The sequence below is a fragment of the Procambarus clarkii genome, chromosome 58 (assembly GCF_040958095.1).
Source record: "Procambarus clarkii isolate CNS0578487 chromosome 58, FALCON_Pclarkii_2.0, whole genome shotgun sequence".
In the NCBI taxonomy this organism is placed as follows: domain Eukaryota; kingdom Metazoa; phylum Arthropoda; class Malacostraca; order Decapoda; family Cambaridae; genus Procambarus; species Procambarus clarkii.
Genome location: NC_091207.1, coordinates 30863358 through 30880946, shown reverse-complemented (window position 1 = coordinate 30880946; position 17589 = coordinate 30863358). Strand labels below are relative to the sequence as shown.

The window sequence follows — 17589 nt, the reverse complement described above, 5'->3', positions numbered from 1 at the left end:
CCCATCCTTTTCCGTCTCGTAAGTGAAACGCAGCACGGAACTCTGCTCAAATGCCTCCTTCAACTCCTGCAGATGCCTGACATCAGGTACCTGTGTAAAAATGTCGTCAACATACCTGCAGTATATGGCCGGTTTCAAGTTCATGTCGACTAAGACTTTTTGCTCGATGGTACCCATGTAGAAGTTTGCAAACAGGACACCTAGGGGAGAACCCATGGCGACCCCATCTACTTGCTTATACATGTGCCCATCCGGGCTCAAGAAGGGTGCCTCTTTAGTACAAGCTTGGAGTAGTTTCCTCAGAATACTTTCTGGCATGTCAAGAGGAGTACAGGCTGGATCACGATACACTCTGTCAGCTATCATTCCGATTGTCTCGTCCACAGGTACGTTGGTAAACAGCGATTCTACGTCCAACGAGGCTCTTATCCCTGTGGCCCGTGCGCCCCGCAGTAAGTCCACAAATTCCTTTGGAGACTTCAGGCTGAAGGCGCAAGGAACATAAGGAGTCAGCAGGCCGTTGAGTCGCTTCGCCAGTCTGTACGTGGGTGTGGGTATCTGGCTAATGATTGGCCGAAGTGGGTTTCCAGGCTTGTGCGTCTTGACATTTCCATACGCATATCCAGGTTTATATTCCCCAATGATCTTTGGCAGGTGGAGTCCGGATTTCTTGGCGTTCACAGTTTCGATCAGTTTGTTGACCTTTGCTTTTAATTCGGCTGTAGTGTCCTTCGTTACCCTTTGGAACTTAGTTTGGTCAGAGAGTATGATGTTCATTTTCGCCAGATATTCGTCTTTTTTAAGAATGACATATATTGGCGACTTGTCACCTCTCCTGACAACTATCTCCTTGTTCTCACGAAGGCTTTTAGCTGCCGCTTTGAGCTCGGGGGACAGTATGGTGCTTCTGTAATTGCCTCGATTCTTTCCTCCTTCTGCAATAAGTTCTGCTTGTAAGGTATCTTTGGTAGTGACCTTCTTTTGTGTCTCGAGGTCGAATATGTCGTCCAACAGAATTTCCAACTCTACTTTCCGGGCCATTTCACTCGGTCTGGACATAACATGACAGTTTATGCCCAGATTTAGGAGAGTGACTTGGTCCTCACTCAAATGTAATGCCACATCACCCTTCCCACCTCACTCAAATGTAGATATAAAATCAGGGAAACGCTAGTTCTAATCAGTTGTGTATTTGTGAAGTCTTTGAAAATGTAATAAGTTTTACGAAACGCGCCCGTGTCGCGTCAGACTAAGAAATAAAAATGAATTTTGGAGAAGTGATTTTTGATTTACCTCCAACAGTGAAGCGTAATGTACGAAAGATTGAGAAAATTCGTGTTAGAATTATTAATCTTACTTTTTCGGTCATATTTAATAATATATATATATATATATATATATATATATATATATATATATATATATATATATATATATATATATATATATATATATATATATATATATATATATATGTCGTACCTAGTAGCCAGAACGCAATTCTCAGCCTACTATGCAAGGCACGATTTTCCTAATAAGTCAAGTTTTCATGAATTAATTGTTTTTCGACTACCTAACCCACCTAACCTAACCTAACCTAACTTTTTCGGCTACCTTACCCACCTAACCTGACCTAACCTAACCTATAAAGATAGGGTTACGTAATGTAGGCGTAACGTGTTGCATCTGTAACATAAGATTTTACCTCGGCTGCACAGAAGTATCCCCAGGATGCATAAAAAGGCAAGGAATTTACTGGGTTTGCAAAGAGGACAGATTAATGTTAGAGAACATAACTAATCTGATGAAAAACATTCCCGAGTCACAGAGATTATCATTCACAGACAAGTTACCAGTGATATATGTGAACTGGGAAAAGATAACATTGGATAACGACCAAAACTCAGGAACAGATAGTTTAGAGAACCGCAGCAGTAGTGTGGAGGAAGAGGGTATTGTGGTACAAAATAACAGCAATATTGCAGAGCCAGGTAATATAAACGATGAGAGCAACAGTGAGACAGTGCATAAATGAAGGAATTGGGACGAAAGACGGTGATGGCTCCAATAAAGAGGTAGACAAGACAGACACAGATATAAATACCTTGAAAAACGCAAAACCGGAACACATTTGCAAATTCTACGCTAAAGAAATATGCAAATATGGAAAATTAGGAGAAAAATGCCATTTTCTGCATCCTCGAAAATGCAGGAAAATGTTGGCGAGGGGTACATGCCGTTTTGGAACAGGGTGTAGATACTTCCACCCTAAATTATGTCAATTTTCAATTAGGGACAAAAAATGCTACAATCTTCAGTGTCCGGAATTCCACGTGAGAGGTACACAGCGTTATAGACGGGAAGATCAATTTGACACTACTGGAAATTTTTTAGAGGAAGGCAGAAACAGAGTAATAAATATAAGAGAGACGAACAGTCAGATGGAACCACTACAGGATTACAGAGGGGAAGGGAGATACCCACAAGACTGGAATACAAACTATCAACAAGCACACAGGTGCTACACCACACAACACCCGTTCTACTGCCAAAACTGGACGAATCACTTTCAAAACAACACACCCTGGACCCCAAACACAGTAGCCTCCTTACCAGAGCCTCAGATATTATCACCAAGTAAGGCATCCAGCACTTCCACTAACACGATAACATCATTTATATTTGCCAACATCCAGGGTATAAAAACACGCAAATCCAACAAAGTTCACTTTATTGATGATCTCCTTCATGAGGCAAATGCAGTGTTTGCAGCCCTAACAGAAACCTACACAAAGGACTACAATGATGGTGAAATATGGATCTCAGAGTACAATCTTTTCAGATGTGATAGGAAACACCGGCTTCAGGGTGGGGTCAGCCTCTACATCAAAGACACACTCATCTGTACTGAGCTGCTAAACACCTCAAATGATATGGTGGAAGTGCTGATAATCAAAATAGAGATTCTAAATGTAGTTATTGTCCTTGTATATAAGTCACCGGAGGCAAACCCTCAGCAGTTTAAAGACCAACTAATGAAAATAGAACACTGCTTGGAAAACCTCACAAATCCAGCTCCGAACATCATCCTGCTTGGAGACTTCAACCTACGGCACCTGAAATGGAAGCACCTGGCTAATACAGTAATATCAGAAAGAATACCAGGAACTAGCCTAAATGAACAGGCACATGCAAATGACCTGCTACAGTTGTGTGACAGGTTTGCCTTAAACCAGCAAATAGTAGAACCAACTAGGAAGGAGAACACGCTGGACCTCATTTTCACTAATAATGATGAATTGATCAGGAACATAATGATTACAAATACCTGTTACTCAGATCACAACTTAATTGAAGTTATGACAACCATGGGGAGTAGACCTTCAAAACCAGTCCAGATTCCCGGTGGAGGAGATTTCAGCAAATTGAATTTCAATAATAAACAGATAAACTAGGAGCAAATAAACCAGGACTTCACAGAAATAAACTGGGAAGAACAGCTAGAAAATGCAAACCTGAACCAGTGCCTGGAAAAAATAAGCTCAGTAGCACTAGAAATATGTTCAAACCGCATACCCCAAAGAAAAAAGAGGAAGAGATGCAGATTGGAACGGGAACGTCGTTCCCTATATAGGCGAAGAAAACGAATCGCGGAACAACTTGAGAATCGCACCCTATCTCAAGAACGGCGAAGAAGGTTAGGTAAAGAAATAGAAACAATTGAACGCAAGCTACAAGAATCATACAAAACCCAGGAGAAGCAAAGAGAGGAAAAGGCCATCAGTGAAATAGAGAGAAATCCGAAATATTTTTTCTCCTATGTAAAATCAAGATAAAAAACCACATCTAGTATCGGGCCCCTGCGAAAGGGAGATGGGACTTTCATCGATGACAACAAAGAAATGAGCGAGCTACTGAGGAAGCAGTACGACTCTGTTTTCAGTGAGCCATTAAACGCACTAAAGATTGATAACCCAAATGAATTTTTCATGGATATGGTACCAACATCAAATCATATATCAGACGTCACCCTATCCCCACTGGATTTTGAAGAAGCCATAAACAGTATGCCTATGCACTCTGCACCAGGCCCGGATTCTTGGAACTCCATATTCATCAAGAACTGAAAAAAAACATTATCGCAGGCCCTCCACATTCTGTGAAGACAAAGCCTAGATACTGGCGTTATTCCTGATATACTAAAAACAGCAGAGATAGCACCACTTCATAAAGGAGGAAATAAGGCAGAGGCAAAAAATTACAGACTGATAGTACTAACATCGCACATTATAAAAAATTTTGAGAGAGTGCTAAGAAGTAAGATCACAAAATATATGGAATCACAGCATCTCCATAACCCCGGACAACATGGTTTCAGAACAGGGCGCTCTTGCCTGTCGCAGTTTCTGGACCACTATGATATGGCATTAGATGCTATGGAAGACAAACAAAACGCTGATGTAATTTACACAGATTTCGCAAAAGCTTTTGATAAATGTGACCATGGCGTTATTGCACATAAAATGCGTTCAAAAGGAATTACCGGAAAAATAGGCAGATGGATCTACAATTTCCTGACCAACAGAACCCAATGTGTAATAGTCAACAAAATAAAATCCAGCCCATCAACCGTGAAGAGCTCCGTCCCCCAGGGTACTGTGCTTGCTCCAGTACTTTTTCTCATCCTCATATCGGACATAGACAAGAACACAACCTATAGTACTGTATCATCCTTTGCAGATGACACTAGGATCTTCATGAGAGTAGGCAACATAGAGGACACGGCAAACCTCCAGTCAGATGTAGATCAGGTCTTTCTATGGGCTACAGAAAATAATATGGTGTTTAACGAAGATAAGTTCCAGCTCATGCGCTATGGAAAAAATGAAAATATAAAAACGGAAACCACGTACAAAACTCAGGCAAATCATAACATAGAACGTAAAGGCAATGTAAAGGATCTGGGTGTACTCATGTCGGAAGACCTTACCTTTAAAGAACACAATAAAGTATCAGTCACAACTGCAAGAAAAATGACAGGTTGGATAACAAGAACTTTTCACACTAGAGATGCTATACCGATGATGACACTTTTCAAAAGGCTTGTGCTCTCTAGAGTGGAGTACTGCTGCACAATGACAGCCCCTTTCAAAGCTGGAGAAATTGCTGATCTGGAGAGCGTGCAGAGATCCTTTACTACTAGAATCCACTCAGTAAAACACCTAAACTATTGGGACCGACTAAAGAGCCTAAATCTGTACTCCCTTGAGCGCAGGCGGGAGAGATACATAATAATTTACACGTGGAAAGTATTAGAGGGGCTGGTCCCAAACCTGCACGCAGAAATTACATCACATGAGACCCGAAGACATGGCAGGATGTGCAGAATACCCCCGTTGAAAAGCGGAGGTGCAACAGATACTCTGAGAGAGAACTCTATCAACATCAGAGGCCCGAGACTGTTCAACACGCTTCTGCTACACATAAGGGGCATAACTGGCAATCCCCTCACAGTGTTCAAGAGAGAACTGGATAAGCACCTCCAAAGGATACCTGATGAACCATGCTGTGACTCATACGTCAGGCTGCGAGCAGCCGCGTCCAACAGCCTGGTTGATCAGTCCAGCAACCAGGAGGCCTGGTCGACGACCGGGCCGCGGGGACGCTAAGTCCAGAAAGCACCTCAGGGTAGGTTAGGTTAGGTTCGGTCATATATCTACGTTAATTTTAACTCCAATAAAAAAAAATTGACCTCATACATAATGAAATGGGTAGCGTTATCATTTCATAAGAAAAAAAATAGAGAAAATATATTAATTCAGGAAAACGTGGCTTATTAGGCAAATCGGGCCTTGCATAGTAGGCCGAGAAGTGCATTCTGGCTACTAGGTACGACATATATATATATATATATATATATATATATATATATATGTCGTACCTAGTAGCCAGAACTCACTTCTCAGCCTACTATTCAAGGCCCGATTTGCCTAATAAGCCAAGTTTTCCTGAATTAATATATTTACTATAATTTTTTTCTTATGAAATGATAAACCAACCCTTTTCTCTATGTATGAGGTCAATTTTTTTTTATTGGAGTTAAAATTAACGTAGATATATGACCGAACCTAACCAACCCTACCTAACCTAACCTAACCTATATTTATAGGTAAGGTTAGGTTAGGTAGCCAAAAAAAGCTAGGTTAGGTTAGGTTAGGTAGGTTAGGTAGACGAAAAAACATTAATTCATGAAAACTTGGCTTATTAGGCAAATCAGGCCTTGAATAGTAGGCTGAGAAGTGCGTTCTGGCTATTAGGTACGACATATATATATATATATATATATATATATATATATATATATATATATATATATATATATATATATATATATATATATATATATATATATATATATATATATATATATATATATATATATATATATATATATATATATGTCGTACCTAGTAGCCAGAACGCACTTCTCAGCCTACTGTGCAAGGCCCGATTTGCCTAATAAACCAAGTTTTCATGAATTAATTGTTTTTCGACTACCTAACCTAACCTAACTTTTTCGGCTACCTAACCTAACCTAACCTATAAAGATAGGTTAGGTTAGGTAGGGTTGGTTAGGTTCGGTCATATATCTACGTTAATTTTACCTCCAATAAAAAAAAATTGACCTCATACATAATGAAATGGGTAGCTTTATCATTTCATAAGAAAAAAATTAGAGAAAATATATTAATATAGGAAAACTTATCTTATTAGGCAAATCGGGCCTTGCATAGTAGGCTCAGAAGTGCGTTCTGGCTACTAGGTACGACATATATATATATATATATATATATATATATATATATATATATATATATATATATATATATATTTATTTATATATATATATATATATATATATATATATATATATATATATATATATATATATATATTGGTGAATACTGGCAGTAGGTTTTCTTTTAAACATGTCTCATTGAATATGACTGTATATTCAGTATTTACTATCTTCTGCTTTAGAGCTTCTATCCCTCTAATTATTTTCCTAGCATCAGGGCTTAGCTGAAAGAGGAGTTCTCCAAAACTCATTTTCGTTATTTCAAGGTGAAGAAAAAAGTGAATTACTATAGAATGTATTACACTTATTTATACAATTTGCACAACGTTTCGAACCTCCATGGTTCATTCTCAAGTGAAAGGAATTACAAAACTCTGTTATTTATACAAGTACGGGGTCAGGTGATAAACAAGTACAATAAAGGTAAAGACAAAGGGGGATACATAGGGGATAAATTGGGGACGAAGCACATAAAATGATTAATCAGGTGTAATAGGCCTGTTATGTTGAGCAGTGTCTTCTGTGTTGGCATCGTTATATTCTGGTCTTGACCTTACTCTCATAGTGGGTAGAGTAAATAGTTCCGTGATTTGGGTGTTCATGGTAGGTTGTTCTATTTTTATGTGAATTGCTTCAAGAATTTGTAATCTTCTTACATCTTGGGTTTTGTCTATACAGGTATTTTTGTTCAACATTTCTCTTTTTAGGGTGATGTCATGGGCTTGTCTCATGTGATTCTTGGGAGCACCGGATTGAAGATGACTGGTCAAACGCCTCGTCATCTTGGTCGACGTCATACCTATGTACTTAGATTGAAGGTTACATCCTTCGTGGGGGCAAGTGTACGTGTATACAACGCTTGACTGCGTTAAAGGGTTCTCCGTCAGCTTCGGCCTGTTTTTAATAAGGAGATCAGTAGTTTTCTTTGTTTTATAGAATATGATCAGGTCTATGTTTTGGTCAGGAATAATGCTTTTTACTCCTTTATGAATTATTTCCTTCATTATTCTTTCTTCTTCTTTTTTTTTAGTGAAGCATAGTGCCTTATTATGCATATTGAACATAAAAAAGAAGAAAGAATAATGAAGGAAATAATTCGTAAAGGAGTAAAAAGCACTATTCCTGACCAAAACATAGACCTGATCATATTCTATAAAACAAAGAAGACTATTTTCAAAATAGTCTTCTTTTTAAATAGACTATTTTCGTTATAGAAAATAACGAAAATAGTGATTTTCGTTATTTTCAAAATATTGTTTCCAATTGGTTTATTTGAAATATTATTATTGTATTGTGTTAAGATATTATTATTGTATTATGATAAGAACATAAATTATCACCTTAGTTATGTTAGTTTTGGTTAAGTTAAAATAGGAGGTAGTTAGGTTAGGTAGGGTTGGTTATGTTCGGTCATATATCTACTTTAGTTTTAACTCAAATTAAAAGAACTTTACTCATACATAATTAAATGGATAGCTTTATCATTTCATAAGAAGAAAAACGAAAAATATATAAATTCAGGAAAACTTGGCATATTAGGCAAATCGGTCCTTGCATAGTAGGCCGAGTACTGCATTCTGGCTACTAGGTACAACATATTATATATATATATATATATATATATATATATATATATATATATATATATATATATATATATATATTGCCTGATTACCGTAAAAAAACTTATCAACATAAATATTGTGACTTGATTTATATTGATCTTAAAAAAAATATGAATGAGAGCCGTGTGAACTAGTATTAGGGGTTATTTACGAAACTTTGGGAGAAGTGTTGGAACATGTTCGATGGACAAGTGGCGAGTGAGAGGGAGACAGCTGGTGTTGTGGAGTGCAGCCCGTCCTCCAAACGAATACCCGAAAGTGATTCCATCCACCCGCCAAACCTCCTGTTTATGGATGAAGAACGGTTTACACACGACTCTCACAACCCGTCCTCGACTCAAGTCCATTAAATCCAGATGTCGACCCCACAGACGCATTCATAAATTTTAACTTGCTGTTCATTCAAAACAAGAATTTTCTCAAATATAAATTAATATTATAATAGCATATTGTGCATATATAGGCATAGGTTAGGATAGGTTAGGTATTTAGGTTCGGTTGGCGATTATTTGCATTTGTAGTACGTGGGTGAAGCATTTATAGCGATGTGGTTCGAACAAAACTCGTCAGTGAAACACTTGTTCCGGATATGTTCGAACGTCAGCAGTTGTGAGTCGTGTGTAAACTGCTTTTCATTCATAAACAGGGGGTTTGGCGGGTGCATGGAATCACTTTTGGATCTTTGTTTGGAGGACGGGCTGGGTTTGATCAAACGTCGTCAGTGAAGCACTTGTTCTGGAAGTGTTCGAACGTCATCAGTTGAGAGTCAGCCCGTCCTCCAAACAAAGATCCAAAAGTGATTCCATGCACCCGCCAAACCCCCTGTTTATGAATGAAAAGCGGTTTACACACGACTCGCAACTGCTGACGTTCGAACATATCCGGAACAAGTGTTTCGCTGACGAATTTTGTTCGAATCACAACGCTATAAATGCTTCACCCACGTACTACAAATACAAATAATCGCCAACAGAACCTAAACACCTAACCTAACCTATGCCTATATATGCACAATATGCTAATATATGATAATATTAATTTATACTTGAGAAAATTCCCGTTTTGAATGAACAGCATATTAAAATTTATGAATGCGCCTGTGGGGTCTACCGCTGGATGTAATGGACTTGAGTCGAGGACGGGTTGAAATACAAATAATCGCCAACAGAATCTAAACACCTAACCTATGCCTATATTTGCACAATATGCTAATATATAATAACATTAATTTATATTTGAAAAAAAATCCCGTTTTGAATGAACAGCATGTAAAAATTTATGAATGCGTCTGTGGGGTCGACCGCTGGATGTAATGGACTTGAGTTGAGGACGGGTTGGGCGAGTGAGAGAGGGACTGCTGGTGTAGTGGAGTTAAAGTGCTGCCCGAGGACACTCTTTTTGTGAGCAGTGGTATTTTGTGATCCGTATAACAGAAGACTTGTGGTCTTCATCACTACATTAAGTATACTGTTGTCGTGTTGTGTAGTACTCGTTGTCCCTTCTCGTTGGATAACTTCTGATTGAATGGCCAAGTTGAAGGTCTGCTAGTTAGGAAAGGAATTCCTTTATTTGAATTCTAGTTTTCCATTTTTTCCTGAAAGTTATTTAAACCATTACTGAAAATTAAACCAGGAGTGAGACCCGACCAAAGTATTAGTTTGTGAGTTTGTCCAAACAATAACCTGGAGCGGGTACCAGGCTGCACTGTGGTCCCTCCCTGTACCCCCCTCCAACTCCTCTCTTAACACCCCCCCCCCCTGCCCCTCCCACTCCTCTCTTCACACCCCCCTCTTCCTCAACACACTCCCTCAGTAACCCCCTTCCCTCTCCCTGCTCTTCTTTCGTCTCTCAGTCTCCCACCTTCCTCTTCCCCTCTCCTCATGTGGAAGATTTAAAATTCCTAGGATTTATTTCATTCTTCACTGAACTCGGACCAAAACTGAACTGCATAATCTAAATGAAGGCCTAACAAGCACTAGGAATAGCTGAAGAATGGTTTCATTGCTAACGTTTATAGAATTAAACCCCAGTATCGTGTTTGCCTTATTTCGAACATGCATTGAATTTTTAGTTTTAAATTACTACTACTAATGACCCCCCATAGATCTCTTCATGCAACTAGACTGTTCAATCTCAATACCATCGAACTGATACGTAGCAACTCATTGTCCAGCCTAAGAACCATACAATTGTTAGCATTAAACTGAATCTGTCAGTCTTTTGACCATTACAGAGGGTATTTAGATCGTCTTGAAGTGATCGTCTTCTGAAAAAATATATATATATATATATATATATATATATATATATATATATTCTTTCCAATGTTCGCATTGTCTATAAATTAGCCAATATTGCTGCTCACTCCTGAATCTAATTCTTTTAGATACATAAGGCAAACAGAGGTCTCGGGAGTGCCATGCAACCCTCGAAAGGAAGGGAAGTTGAAAGAATGTTATCGAGTGAGGGAAGGTGAGAGAATGAGAGGGCGGTAAACTGAGAGAATGAGGGAGGGAGGGAAGGAAGTTGGGAGGGAGGGAGAGAAGTTGAGAGAATGTGGTGGGAGGGAAGTTGAGAGAATGAGGTGGTGGGGGAGGGAAGTTGAGAGAATGAGGTGGTGGTGGAGGGAAGTTGAGAGAATGAGGTGGGGGGGGGGGAGGGAAGTTGAGAGAATGAGGTGGGGGAGGGGGAGGGAAGTTGAGAGAATTAGGTGGGGGGGGGGAGAGAAGTTGAGAGAATGAGGTGGAGGGGGGAGGGAAGTTGAGAGAATGAGGTGGAGGGGGGAGGGAGGTTGAGAGAATGAGGTGGGGGAGGGAAGTTGAGAGAATGAGGGGGGAGGGAGGGTAGTTGAGAGAATGTGGGGGGGGGGAGAAGTTGAGAGAATGTGGGGGGGGAGAGAAGTTGAGAGAATGTGGGGGGGGCGAGAGAAGTTGAGAGAATGTGGGGGGGAGGGAAGTTGAATATTAATGAGTGATAAGCTGTGAGAACGGTAGGCAGGCAGGCAGGCAAGTTGAAAGAATGGGAGGGAGGGAGGGAAGCTGAGAGAAATGGAGAGAGGGATGCGTAGAGGATGGAATTAAGCGGAGGAGAATTCTCCTCCTCTGGATGTCAATGGGAATAACCGGTAAAGTAGGACGCTGGATACTCAGTTTTCTGTCAAACAGGACTCAGCGAGTAACTGCCAACCATATAAAATCTAGTCCAAGTGCAGTGAAAAGCTCTGTACCTCAGGGTACAGTCCTTGCACCGCTGCTTTTCCTTAATTCTCATATCAGATATAGACAAAAATACAAGTCACAGCTTCGTATCATCCTTTGCAGATGACACAAAAATCAGTATGAAAATTACCTCGGCTGAGGACATTGAAAAACTTCAAGCTGATATTAATAAAGTTTTCGACTGGGCATCAGAAAATAACATGATGTTTAACAGTGATAAATTCCAGGTACTCAGGTACGGTAAAAATGAGGACCTTAAACATAATACAGAGTACAAAACACAATCAAATGTACCCATAGTAGGAAAACAGCATGTAAAGGATTTGGGAATAATAATGTCTGACGACCTAACGTTTAAGGAGCATAACCAAGCAAATATTGCGACAGCCAGAAAAATGATAGGATGGATTACGAGAACTTTCAAATCCAGGGATCCCATCACAATGGTTGTACTCTTCAAGTCACTTGTGTTGTCCCGTCTTGAGTACTGCTCAGTACTCACTTCCCCCTTCAGAGCAGGAGAGATTGCTGAAATAGAGGGAATACAGAGAACATATACGGCACGCATAGACGCAATAAAGCACCTAAATTATTGGGATCGTCTCAAAGCCCTCCAAATGTACTCACTAGAAAGAAGACGAGAGAGATATCAAATAATATACACCTGGAAGATACTGGAGGGCCAAGTACCAAATCTACACAGTAAAATAACAACGTACTGGAGTGAACGACATGGAATAAAATGCAGAATAGAACCAGTGAAGAGCAGAGGTGCCATAGGCACAATCAGAGAACACTGTATAAACATCAGAGGTCCGCGGTTGTTCAACGTCCTCCCAGCAAGCATAAGAAATATTGCCGGAACAACCGTGGACATTTTCAAGAGGAAACTAGATTTATTCCTCCAAGGAGTACCGGACCAACCGGGCTGTGGTGGGTATGTGGGCCTGCGGGCCGCTCCAAGCAACAGCCTGGTGGACCAAACTCTCACAAGTCAAGCCTGGCCTCGGGCCGGGCTTGGGGAGTAGAAGAACTCCCAGAACCCCATCAACCAGGTATCAACCAGGTATGTGAGATAACTCCCCATCCCCTTATGGAGGTGCTCCGGGCCGTCACCTCCGCACTTGTATGTACACGATTCCTTCCCGATCTAATACATTCCAAGATTTGTTTGGTCCTGCTAAGTGAACTAAGTATTTTGCTCTCATGTTTATCCTACACGTCCTGACGATTTATTCCTCCATAAACACCTAGTTGATTCGGTGGATACCTTTGTCACTTTCAACCCCACCCTTACTGGTACATGTCATTGCACGAATTCTCGGGAAGCGGCTGACTGCTTTGCTACGTTGTCATGCATTAGAGACCCCTCTGTTCGGATCTCCAATAATATCGGGTTAAATGTCAGCATTTGGCAGCATTGGCACAGTTATTCTGTCGTACCATGTTGCGACTGGTGATAGGGAACTGAAAGACTGCTTCGAGGAAATAAAAAATATTCTCGAGGCCCAAGGTCATTCTATCCAGATTGATATATTCACGCGACCCTCTCGTGGTGGTGGTCGTCAGACTCTTCCCACAGTTAAGATCACTTTTTATAGTAGGTCCCTTACATCTTCCGTAATTCTTGCTGGTGCCAGATGCTCTGTACAGGAGTACATCCCCTCTCCTCGCCTCTGCAATAGCTGCTGGAGATGATCTTCTAGATTCAGCTACACGGAACAAAAAGTTCCAAGCAGAACGGGCTTTGGTGAGCCCGTCGTACATACCTGGCACAGAAGATGTGCTGGAGATTTGGGCATGGTCCCATCAAGTGCACAAGTGAGGGGTGTGTATCCCCCCCTTGTGTGGACATTCTGGTCATTTTAAGACGGAGTGCTCCTCTACCCAAGCTCACTGCATCAATTGCAGTGACGCCCATCTTGTCTTCTGCGCATGTGTGCACTACAAATTTGAGGAAGCCATTCTCAATTTGAAAAATTACGATCGTATATCTTTTCCTGAGGCGTGACGCCAGGTTTGCCATCTTCCCCTCTTCCTCTGGCATGTCTTACGCTCGTGTGTTGCGATCCACTTCTCCTCGCCCTCTCCCACTTTCTCAGTTTCTCAACTGTTTCCAGGCCATAGACTCCAACACTTTTACCACCACCTCGCCTGCTCCTATGCTTTCTGGGCATAGGAGAGAGGTCCAGAGGGTCTTCCTCCTGGTTCTCCGTCTGGAGTATCTTTCCTTCCTTCACAGTCTTCCCTGTCTTCTGTGTCCCCCTTTCCTTTTCACCCAAATCCTCCTTTTCAGCCCTTCCCTCTGTCTTTTGGCCCTCTACAACGCCTTTCTGTCCAGGCCGTTGTCCATCCTCCTCCCGGCAATCTTCGTGTTGTTAGCTCTCATTCTCCTTCTCCTCTTGAGACTGTAGAGGCTATCGCCCAGTACATTGCTGTTGATATGCTTGTCTCTCTGCGTGAGAAATGTAAACCTGGCTCCTCTCCTCTCCTTCTTCCTCCCTGGTGGGTAAGACGGCATCGCTATATTCTTCACCTTCCGAATCTGTCCCTGCATCCTCTCCCATTTCAGTGGCGGAGTCGCCTGTCGCAGCTATTGAGGTCCCCGAGTCTCTCTCGGATGCTGTTCTTGCTCCAGTGCACTCCCCTGTTTGTCCTTCCTTCCTTTGATTCCCTTGACCGCCTTTCCTCAATGACTCCTCCCACTCAGGCCTGTCAGTCCGCCTCTGGTCCATCCTTCCGCTCTCTTGACTCCATCGTCTTTACTAGATTTGCATATGCCTCGTAACCCTGATTTCACTGATCCTGATCTATCTTAGTCTGCGTTGTTTGCCTTAGTTTCTTCCTTATCTCTGTTTTTGACAATGTCTATTCTTCAATTGAATATTCGTGGTTTTTGTGCCAACTTCCATGAACTCCAACTTCTTACCATGCAGTTTTAACCACTTTGTGTCTGTCTCCAGACGCCGATAGTTAGCACTCGTCCTGGTCACTTCCGTGGTTATTCCTTTCTCTCCCCCCACTCCTGCTTTTGCTGGGACCCATAACACTACTGCTCTCTTGATCCATCATGATAGTACCTACGTTCCCCTACTTTTTCAGTTGCATATTCAGTGTTATGCGGCCCGTATCTTTGTGATTAATGGTATACAGTCAGTTTCATTTCTCCCCTTAATGTCCTGCTTTCTCTTCCTGATCTTAAACCTGGAAAAGGTGTATGATACCGCCTGGACATACCATATTCTGTCCTAGCTCCGTTATTTTGGCCTTCATGGTAATCTCCCTCTCTTCCTCCAACGCTTCCTCTCTAGTCGTTCCTTTAGAGCGAGCCTTGGTACCGCGTTATCTGCCACTTTTCGACACTACGAGGTAGTACCCAAGGTAGTGTTCTGAGCGCTACTCTCTTTCATGGTTGCTCGGTTGCTCTCAATAGTGTTCTTTCCTTCCTTACCTATGTCATTTTCTCAGCTCAATGTTGACGAGCTTACTCTCTGTTGTCATGGTGTTGATCCGCCTTTTCTCCTGTGGCGGCTTCAACTAGCGATTGATGCAGTGTCGTCCTGGGTCACCAATCATGGCTTCAAGTTTCTACAACTAAGACTTGTGCATAGCACAAGTCTTAGTTGTAGAGAACTAGGGTAAGATCTTAGCAAAAGGTAAGATCGTCAAAACAGTGCTGATAAAATGCCAGTTTTAAAAGAGGGTTAATAATAATAATAATAATAATAATAATAATAATAATAATAATAATAACAATAATAACAATAATAATACATTGTTTTGGGGGACAGGCAGCCAGTGTATATATACGTTAGGCTTATGTCGAGGTCCCCAGGGGTCGAATTACTGACTCTCCCCAGGATTCAACTCCATAACAAGCCGACTAACTCCTGGGTACATATTTACAGCCACGTGAACAGAGGCATTAGGAGTTAGCATATGCGCCCAACCATTTTTGTCCCGCATGGGATTCGAATCCTGAATTCACGATTGCGAGTCGAGAACGAACCCGACTGTAATATCGGGACCCTGTCAATTTATAGAACAAATTATATATATTTACTTTGGATGACTTGCTGCTACTTTTGTTACTTGCCCCATACATACACTACGTAGTCTAATACATAAATGAGTTTGGTGTGATATAGGTATGAGCTTCCTCGTCTGAGTCAATAGGTACTTTGCAGTCTTATTAAAACTGAAGGTAACAGGTGAGATTAGGTTACAACTTTACAATTTTCAGTTTTAAATAATTAATCTTCAGGTCACCTTCCACAGACTGAACATATCCAGACGGTTCAACTTCTCATAGAATGGAATCAAGCGAGTACCGTAGAAACCAGTCAGAAAATAATTTTACAACTTTACAGAAAATTTGGTATTCTAGTGATAAAGAAAATAAAAAGCGTCGACAAGTAGAGGAGAAAATACTAGACTACAGGATACCAGAAGCCCATGATCTTTCTAAACCTACTTCTACACCTAGAATGGAACCAATCAAGTCCCGTAGAAGAACGAAGCAAGAAAATTTCTTGGGGTACCGTAGTACCGCAAGAAATAATAATTTTTTACCTTTTCACAAGATTTGGTATTCAATTGAAGAAAGGGATAAAGAGGAAAAACATCGACAAGTAAAGGAAGAATGGCTTGACTGTCAGATGCCAGAAGCCATAGAAGTGAATCCCTCTAAGCGCAGATGCCTTTGGCGTTCCTCCAAGGAATCGTACATGCCTTATACCTCAGGAGTCCAGAATACCCAAGTGAAGTGGTATTCAATTGAAGAAAGGGATAAAGAAGAAAAACATCGACAAGTAAAGGAAGAATGGCTTGAGTGTCAGATGCCAGAAGCCATAGAAGTAAATCCCTCTAAGCGCAGATGCCTTTGGCGTTCCTCCAAGGAATCGTACATGCCTTATACCTCAGGAGTCCAGAATACCCAAGTGAAGTGGTATTCAATTGAAGAAAGGGATAAAGAAGAAAAACATCGACAAATAAAGGAAGAATGGCTTGACTGTCAGATGCCAGAAGCCATAGAAGTGAATCCCTCTAAGCGCAGATGCCTTTGGCCTTCCGCCAAGGAAACGTACATGCCTTGTACCTCAAGAGTCCAGAATACCCAGTCGAGCATTACTAAGGCCGACCCATTTTCGCTCCACTATGGTGATATTCCTCAACCTTGTAAAGAAAACGTCAGTATACCTCAAGAATACTCCACTGTCATAAAGTATGGAGCTTCCTTGTTAAGCAACTCCAGTGAATCTTACAGACCAAGTCATCGATATTCAATATATGACGAGAATGGATACAACGTAAGAGGTTACTACACTGCAGGATTCTACCCTCAGCAATGACAACTGACTCGTGCTCTTTTAATTATAAACTGATGCATTTTCTAGTTTTAAACCGACTCAAAATGTTTTTAATATAAACTGACGAATGCTTCTTTTAATTATAAACTGATGCATTTTTAAATAAACTGAAGCCTAATTTTTAATTATAAACTGACGCGTGTTTTGTAACTATAAACTATCTTTTTATAAAATGACGCTTAGCATGTCTATTCTTCAATTAAATATTCGTGGTTTCTTTGTAAGTTTTCCTGAACTACAACTTCTGATTTCAATGTTCATTGCTTTGTGTCTTGTCTCCAAGAGTCAATGATTGCTTGTTGCCACCGGAGGCAGCTAGTTTATTGTGCACCCCCCCCCCTCCCCGCTCAGCTCGTTGTTGCCGTGTGGGGGCTTAGTGGGTGGCTGCCGGAGTGTGATGCTCCTTGGGACAGTCCTCTGTCCTTTTCTAGCCTTGTGCTCCTGCTGCCGTCCGCTCCAATTCTGCTGGGCACCTTTTCCTTTTCCTTCTGTTTCATTTTTCTCCCCCCCCCCCCTCT

At 41.0% G+C, this 17589-nt stretch overlaps 1 protein-coding gene across 4 annotated transcripts; it reads left to right on the top strand.

The window, feature by feature from the left end:
* The first annotated feature begins 9786 nt into the window (after positions 1-9786).
* LOC138353489 (uncharacterized) lies at positions 9787-17309 on the top strand. 4 transcript variants are annotated; one of them, XM_069306461.1, is made up of 2 exons: positions 9787-9884; positions 15981-17309. In XM_069306461.1, the coding sequence occupies exon 2, from the start codon at positions 16016-16018 to the stop codon at positions 17051-17053; it is 1038 nt and encodes a 345-aa protein (XP_069162562.1). In that variant the 5' UTR covers positions 9787-9884; positions 15981-16015; the 3' UTR covers positions 17054-17309. The 4 variants fall into 4 exon arrangements, with proteins under 4 accessions (XP_069162562.1, XP_069162565.1, XP_069162564.1 ...); XM_069306464.1 differs by having other exon boundaries at positions 9840-9946; XM_069306463.1 differs by having other exon boundaries at positions 9845-9942.
* The last annotated feature ends 280 nt before the right edge of the window (positions 17310-17589 follow it).

What these genes read in the sequence shown, in the direction of transcription:
- LOC138353489 (XM_069306461.1), top strand. Translation starts at nt 16,016, where the DNA reads ATGGAATCAAGCGAGTACCGTAGAAACCAGTCAGAAAATAATTTTACA.